The following is an 8,549-nucleotide window of genomic DNA, read 5'->3' as shown; positions in this document are numbered from 1 at the left end:
AATAAATTAATATAAATCATTAGTAATATTTTGAATATTTGTGAATTTAGTGAGGTATATGACTTCCCAACTATTATATATATGGATCTCTGGTTAAAAAAATAAAAAACATGTCATAGAACACATCCATGCATCGTATGTCGGATGAGTCTGCTTCTCGGGTCTCATGAAAGCCTGAAATGTCCTGCGGGAAACACGCCCGGCCTCTCCTACCCCTGCGCCGAGATACGGTGAGGAAGGCATGGGTAGGTGCTACCACCAGTGCGTGGAGGCACAGCCCAGACTAATGATGCCTGAAATATGGGGACTGTTGTGCAGAGGACTGGCTGAAAGTGAAAGGTGGGCAGATAGCATGGCTGAAGTCACAACACCGGGCATCCAGTGGGCAGACCTTAAAGATGCAGAGCTCCAGAAAAGATTGGCTTCCTGCCACGTGTCCCACTGTGTCTGAAGTTAGGGTCAATGTCTCTTTATTGACCTAATCCACGTATCTAACAAAGAGAGCCACAAAGCAACAGCCGATCAGTGCCACTGTGGAGGCTGTGATCACCACAACGACGACGCTCCCAGCCATGTTGACCAGCAAGCCCAGGCCACCTCCGACCAGGATCTGAGCCAGCTGCACCATGCAGGTGAGGGCGGCACAGTCCACGCCCTTCCCTCTCCCGCTGCTGTCTGGGCCCCCTCCGGGAACCTGCTGCCTCTGCAAGGGAAGCACAGGAACAGTATTTGATCTACAGGGAATTTTCATTTAGGGAACAGATCTGCAGACTATTTCTGTAAAGAGCCAGGTAGTAAATACCTTTGGCTTTGTGGGTCACCCGGTCTTGGTTGTAACTATCCAACTCTGCTATTGTGCAAAAGCAGCTACAATCTGTAAATGAACTGATATTTCAATATAACTTTATAGACATTGGTATTTGATTTCATGTTATTTTCACTTGCTACAAAATATTATCCTTCTTTTGAATTTTTCTCAATCATTTAAAAATGTAAAAGGAATTCTTAGCTCATGGACTGTACAAAAACAGGTGGCAGGCCACATGTGGTCAGTGGGCCATAGTCTGCCAACCCCTGACTTAGGGTCAGGGGGAAGCTCCACCCTCCTACCTGAAGCTGTTTTCTCTACCTGTGACAAAGTCTTAAATTCCACCATTAACACATATGAGGGTTAAATGGTTAATAAATGCAATATTATCTCTTCCTAAGAAGCCAATAAATACATGTAGTGGAAACTCAATAAATATTCCATTCTTTTTCTTCCTTAGTGTTCAAAATTCAAATATTTTCAGAAGGATATTTAATCACTGGTATTTAAGGGAAGCAACATCAAAAAGCATTTCAACCTTTCAAAATATGGTTGGTATTTGGTTAATATATTAATGTTTGGTTAATATTTGATATTTGGTCTGAACTGGTTGATACTTTGCCATTTATTGGTAGCTCTTAGGTGCTAGGCCTGTACAAGATTGTTTTGTTACTTTAATTGTTCTCACCACCTCCCTTGATGTACGTATTATTATCATGATCCCCATGGCAACAATAATAATACTAGCTGCCATATTTTGAGTCTGTTAGGTGCTAAGTAGTCACTATGCGAAGCACATTACACACACTATCTTGTTTCATTTTCTGACAACCCTAAAAAGTGGATATTATTATTTCCATTTGCCTCATAAGGAAACTGAGGCTCTGAGAGTTTGATGTTTTCCTAAACTATTAAGTTATTTAAAAAAAAAACAGCTTTGTGCAGAAACATGCATTTATCCTTTGAGTAAGAAGGGGGAAAAAGGAAAATCATACTTGTTTGATTATCATTAAATAATCCTGGCAAGGTAAACAAAAAGCTAACGAGTGGGAGTATGTCGGGGCTGAAGGGACAGGAGAGTGTGGAGGGGACCCCGTCACAGTGTGCACTTCGGCCTATCACTGGGGTTGTTGAACCATGTGAACATATTACTTCATCTAAAAATAACTCATTCTTAGTGCTACTTAACAAACAAATAAGTTACATCCCCAATGTCACCCAGTTTCTGAGTGGGAGAGGCCAGATCTGAATCCAGGTTTCTCTGAGTCCAAAGCAGGGGTGTTTCTCCCTTACCATTCTCAGAGGGACCGTTCTTTAATGGCAACACCCCTGTCATGCACTGGAACATTAGTGACAATATTTGCCAGGGGATGTGGACAGCCGCAACTCCTGTTTGAAACATTTTAACTTCTGGTGCGGCTCTGCCCTGCTGCCAAATCAGATGGTGGAGAAAAGAAGGTCAGAATTGTAGCCACATGGACACGTGCTCAATGTTTTCACAGTTTCATACTGGGATGGATTAAACACGATGTTATCTAGGTGCCTTTTATTAATACACTGCTGCTCCAGTTAAGGAACTGCAAGCCTATTTTCATGGGGGAGAAAGCTGTACATGTTGATAAGAAGAAGTGGTAATTTTTTTTTTTTTTGTGGAAATACCCGATTTAGTGTTCTTATAAGACTCCTTAGGCTCTTCCCCTAGTCAAGTTCCAGGATGTGGATGGAGCAGGACCCCCTCAGAGCAGCACAGTGGAGAGGCCATCCGTGGCTCCAGCTCTCCTCCTTGCACACAGGGTCTGACGCGCTAAAACTCCCAAGGACAACATTGCCCGGGAATTTCTACCCTCAACCAATAACTCCCAGAAATTCCACTGTGCACCTCTGCAGTGGCTGGGAGCAGGGGACCTTCACGGTGGCATCCAGAACTGCTGGCAGTGCACCCGGGAGACCTGGGGTGTTTGTAGAAAACCCGGGTCCCCCTTTCTTTAGCTCTGTGTGATTGTGGGCGGGTTTCTCAGCATCACTGAGCCCCTTTTTCCTAATCAGACAGATGGGAATAACACTCCTTCCCCTCCAGCTCCCCAGATGCACAGGGGTTAGAGTACGGCGGAGGGAAGGGCTGGGCTGTGGGCATGCTTGCTCCAGACTGCAGTTACGACTGGTGGGGCATTTCAGTGCTGCTGTTTTGAGAACACTTATCTTCCAGCTCTGCTCTACACGTTCCTACCAAATCCCCCAGGCCTTCAGGTGAGCCTGGATGTTACCCAGGGCAGAGGTTCAAATGACAACACACCTCCTCCTCCTCCTCGCGGTGGTACTCAGCAACGAGGTTAAAGGGCACGGTGTACAGGGTGCTGGACATTACACCAAACAGGGAGCACAGGACCAGGGTAGAGTAGACATTCGGGAAGAGCCCGATAAATCCTGTCCCCAGGCCAAACAGCAAATATCCCATGAAGTAAAGACCCTTTAACCCAATGTAGGATCCCAGTGCTTTCTGTAAGTCTGTGGGGAGAAGAGAGGGAGATATTAGAGCCAGCAGTGCCTCACAACATTTAATAATTTCAGACAATCCTTTCTTTTGAAGAGTCACTTTTTTCAGAGATTTCCTTTGATACTGAGTCAGGAACAAAAGAACCTTCTTATCAGTGGATTGAAAACAGCTGGCTTTTGGAATCCTTTGCGTAAAGAACAGCTTAAAATTGCCCTGCTAGGCTGATTTTCTTTTCTACCAAGAAGGACTTGGCACTGTTTAGCAGACAGCTGGGGAGCAAAAAGACACAGAAGAGGTGGTAGAAAAGCCCACCTGGGCTATGGGACCCTGAGGCTGCAAGACATGGGAGAAAAGTGGGGGCTATTCTAACCTAGAGGGTTCTGGCCCAACAGGACCAAAGTAATTACACAGGCCTATCGTGGCCCTACCACCCAAAGTCAGGTTGTGGAAAATGAAAACAACCAGATCTTGTGGAATGGTCCAAGTCATTCACGGTTTCTCAGCCCCCATCAGAATGTAGTGCACACTTTTAAGAAGGAGATAGAGGATATGCAATCATCTAAAGACACTTTCCCTGACTTGCCGACCCTTCCCGGTCTGGTAAGGGGTCCCCACAGCACGTGGCCCCTCCCCACCTGGTTCCCTCAGTCTTGGTGAATAAGCTCCTTAACTTCTCCCCACCTCAGCTTCCTCATCTGAAAACTGATAAATGATAAACTGAAAAATGATAAAATTCTCCTTTGGGGTTGTTGTCAGGACCAAATGAGATGAAGTGCCTGTGAAATCACCCAGCCCAAAGCCTAGCACATAGAAGACATCCAAATGACGTGGCTATTGCTGTTTCAGCAAATACAGGCTGGGCTGAAGACAGCTGGCTCGTCCCCTCCCAGCAGGTAAACTTGGCTTGATTATGCAAGTATAGTGGTAGAGCTAATTTTTAAAACATGAAAATTCCACTTTAAAACATTTTACAATCTTTTCCACAATGGTAAGGAAAATTCCTTAAAATCTTTCATCTTCCTTTTAAATCAGTTGTTTTTAATCTATACATTTCTTATCTCTCCTCTGCCCCATTCTACTGGAACACGTGTACTGGGGGAATAAATGATAGATACTTGAAAGATGCCTATCCAAGAATGAAACTTTCCATATCTCTATTCAAATAATTATTGGTCTTATACCTTGTAGACAAGCAACCTACTACGTAGTACATTTGAATCAATTATGAAATTAACACTGTCTCAGATCATCTGATGGAAGACAAAGCTCTGGAAATGACAAGCGGGCAACATTGCTTCCTCTATTAAATTTACCCCATGCCTGGAGGGCCGCTGTTGAGGTTGAGAATGAAAGCAGCATAAAGCTACGTCAGTTCCTGTTTGCAGACAATGTAATCTAAGGTGTCTCGGTACTTAACCGATACACTCGATACTCCTTAGGGAAATGCTCTTATCCAAGTGTGTAGGCTGCTGAGAAGGCAAAGAAGGACAAAGAGGTATTTGGAAACATAAGAAACTTTAGTACAAAGACTGAATGACAAAGAGTGCTTTATTCATGAAGAGCAATCAATACATTTTAGAGCCGGGCTTGCCTTGCCCTCTGATGGGTCTGATGCCCAGTGGTGGTCACGTCCTCACCCAGTGTTTCTTTTCAGGACTGGAGGGAGATGACAGCTATGACACGAACAATTGGCTGTGTCTCCGTACTCAGTATCGCTATTCGCATGGGCATGCGTGGGCCTGCTATGGAGAAGGAGCTTGGGAACAAGCCCCTGTGACCATCCTCCACCCCAGCAGCCAGATCGTCCTGCCAAGCTCCAAGTGGATAGAAACTTGGGATCTGCACCTGCTGCTGTGTGATGAGCCCAAAATAGACGGTAATATAGTGAGCTCTGGAAGTGAAGGAAATGATCGATTCTGCCTAGGGTGGGTTAGGGCGCAGGGGGAAAACTCGAATGATTTCACTGCAGAAGTAAAATTATGCTGGGTCTAAGAGTATGACTAGGAGTTGTCTAGGTGGGAAAGTAGAAAGAGATAGAAGAAGAAACTAAAAACAGTAGCAAATACACAGAGATGAGAAAGTCTGTAGTGGTCATCAGGGGTATTTAATTGGTGTGGGAGTGAGAGACGTCAAAGTGTGAACTAGGCCAAGCTGTGAAAAGCCTTGAACACCAAGCTCAGGACTTTGACTTTATCCTGGGGACGTGGAGAGTGCCTGAAGGTCCTGGAGCAGGATGGGTTGGTATTTTATAAATAAAATTGTGGTTCAAATTCACAATGGTAGAGATCCTGTAGATTTACATATTAATATAATTTTGGAAAACTATTTAAATAATAGTTTATTTTATACACAGAGTTTTGAACCGGAAAGGGCCCAAAAATAACATGCTTTTTAATTTTGAAATGCCATGAAATTCATGCAGGAACACTAGCTAGACTAATAGAACGGTACATAGTAGGGGTTTTTTGATGAAAAAAAATTAAAATTGACACAAAATTAAAATACTAATTATGTGTGGAACAACGTATTCCTGTCACAAGAATGAGGATAGTACTAAACTGACCCCTCACCCGTTAAAATCACAGACGAATGGAGACAGGTAATTTATTAGACCCTTCTAGTCTAACATTCTTTGATTCTACTTTAAGTGCTTGAAATCATCCTCCTGGAATTTTCCTAGCTCACACACTCTTGAGGGGAAGAAAAGAGTTTGCTAAAGAAATGTAAGCTTTGAGCTACTACTTGATTACCATAAATTTTAGAATAATGAATTTTATGGTTATGATTTTGGGACTCAAGGACTCCTTATATGCTTAGGTTCTCTTTTTCCAACTGTGCTAAATTTTTAAGAGATCTTGAAGCAGGTTTCCTGCTGTGCTATGGGTAGGTGAAGGGTAGGACGGGGGCCCTTGTATAAATTCACCCTTTTCTCCCATGGGAAGCGCAATCCAGGGACAGAGTGCCTGCCCCCAAGAGTAGTAACATGGCATCTCCCGGACCCGGGCCATGTCCCTGCTGTCCCTGGGCCTATCTAAGGCCCAGAGCCCTGAGTTGGGGGTCAGCTCTTCCTCACAACCCTGGATGAACAGAGCTCATTATAATTGGGAGCCAAAGTTCCACTATAAGTAGGGGAATTGTATACATTTTTCAGGCCAGACTTTTCACTTAATTAATGTCCACGGAGCTTGGAGTTTCCATACACATTAGCAAAGGAAGCACAACAGGAGCCTGTGTGATTCTCTGGAGTTGTAGCACATCAGCTTGGGCTTATTTAAAATCAGTGGCAGAAATCCCTTTGTTCAGTGTCCTCACAGCTGAGACTTAGGTACGTGGGGTGTTAAGCAGCTTAAGACCCCATGGAAAGCTGGCACCTGAGAAGAAAAACTACCTGTTCTCAATCTTGGGACAGTGTTCCTGTAACATACCACCCTGCATATCTGAGCTAGGGTCATTTTACATGGTCATTTTGTCACCTATCATGTAATTAATCATTCTTCTTATTTTGTGTCATCTACAAATCTGATAAGCATATCTGTGAAATACCACCGGTGATCTTGCTCCAATAGAACATGGACCTGCTGGGATTCCATTCCTCATTTACCCAACACTTCATCTTATTTACAAGATTCCCTTTTATTTTCCAGAGAACCTTGATCAGGAACCCACTGATTCCAAGAACAAAAAAGAAAAAATCCACTTAGGAAAATGGCACTTAGAATTCACTATGAAAAAGGATACTTCATGGAGTCCTTTCTAAAGGAATAGTTTTTCCTGACCTCCAGATATTTATCAAGAATCTGGCATTTTAAAAAGCAGAAAATATAAATAAATATAGAAATATCCAATCCAAGTTCTGCTATTCCAGAGCCCTTTAGAAGACACCCTTAGGAGAGGGAGACTTACAAGAATAAAATGAGGAGAACATGGCGTTGATGCACAAGCCCCAGCATCCAACCTCAACCCCTCGTTCGTATGTGAGGAACTCGGTGGAGTTGTGTGCGCCGTAAGGATCCCCATGGTACACAATCTGAAAGAGAGGTTTGGGGTTGTTAGGGTAGAAATGCAGTGTGGTAGGGATGCCTTCTTGTGCACTCTGCTTCTCCACCCTTGGGGAGCAAATGTCCCTGCCTGAAGGGCCCTTCCTAGGCCACAGAACTCATTCTGTCATGACCAAGCCACCCCTTCCATCCTATCACACCTCCATTCGGGGACCTGCAGGAAGTCTAATGCCTGCTGCTTCAGGTCCAAACAACACAACTCTCCCCTGGATCCTTAACACCCCTCCTTCCACCTAACATCTGGCCCCACTTCACTTAGGCAACCCTGCCACCCATCTTCTGGTATAGCCAACTGGCTTCTGACTCATCTCCACACATACCATTCTTATTTCTGCTTGGAATGGTTTCTCTCTCTCCTGTATATCTCAAACTCCTACTCATCCTTCAAGGCCCAGACCATACTGTGGCTCCTTTCTTTGAAGCCTTCCCTGATCATGATAACTCATGCTGATTTTTTCCTATTTGTTGTATTAGGTCAAGAGCAGGAGACCCCATAGTGTCCTCTAGTTATCCAGGGTGTAGTAGCATGCTTCTAGAACCTGTCTAAAAGCCAGTTTCTTGACAGTACTCTTTCCCATATGCTAACTGTGTCCATCCTAGAAATTAGCCTAAAAGAAGCTCAACAGGTGCTGATGGAGAGGTTGAAGTGTGAGTCAGTGAGTGTGTACACAGACAGTTCATCACCTGGCCCATAAAATCTGTGAAGAAGAGCATGGTGGACAGGAAGGCGGTCCATCCAATGAGGTGGCTGATGCAAAGGTAGCGGTAGTGGGGAGGCATGCTCACCAGTGCCCTCAGCAGTGACTTCAGGGTCATCGCCCTACGGGTCTGGAGTAAAACATGAAACAGTGGTGTGACCTTCAATGTAGATACTCTGCCAACTCTGGCAGCCACAGCCACAGCCATGTTACATATCTCTCAGGCAGCTGTCTTTTCCCAGGCATAGCTCTAGGTTTCCATGGAGTAGACTCATGGGAGATATTCCGTTAAGGTATGATGTGGCCCGACTTCAGACCGAGGAATGAACACAGAGACATAAAGACGCAGACACATGGCTGCAGCCCGTACAAAAAGACACAGACACCACAAGACAGTATGAGGCTGCAGCGAAAAGCTTTCGCTGAAGCTGTTTATTTATAATACAGGTTGTTTGGCAACTGTCCCACTGCAAGTTCTTTGTTCCCACACC

At 44.4% G+C, this 8,549-nt stretch overlaps 1 protein-coding gene across 2 annotated transcripts in view; it reads right to left on the bottom strand.

Annotated features, from left to right (window-relative positions):
- Positions 1 to 446: 446 nt before the first annotated feature.
- Positions 447 to 8,549, bottom strand: part of SLC45A2 (solute carrier family 45, member 2) — a 40,381-nt gene continuing 32,278 nt past the window's right edge. Inside the window, exons 4-8 of one of the 2 annotated variants that reach the window (XM_012640515.1) lie at positions 8,045 to 8,188; positions 7,206 to 7,329; positions 3,102 to 3,313; positions 942 to 944; positions 479 to 703 (exon numbers count right to left, since the gene is read on the bottom strand). In XM_012640515.1, coding sequence (XP_012495969.1) covers positions 479 to 703; positions 942 to 944; positions 3,102 to 3,313; positions 7,206 to 7,329; positions 8,045 to 8,188 — 708 coding nt within the window. Of the gene's footprint in view, positions 704 to 941; positions 945 to 3,101; positions 3,314 to 7,205; positions 7,330 to 8,044; positions 8,189 to 8,549 lie in introns of both variants that reach the window. The other variant, XM_012640514.1, reaches the window with a different exon arrangement.

This window comes from Propithecus coquereli, unplaced genomic scaffold (assembly GCF_000956105.1).
Source record: "Propithecus coquereli isolate 6110/MARCELLA unplaced genomic scaffold, Pcoq_1.0 Scaffold154, whole genome shotgun sequence".
NCBI classification, from domain to species: domain Eukaryota; kingdom Metazoa; phylum Chordata; class Mammalia; order Primates; family Indriidae; genus Propithecus; species Propithecus coquereli.
This window is presented reverse-complemented; position numbering and strand designations above follow the sequence as displayed.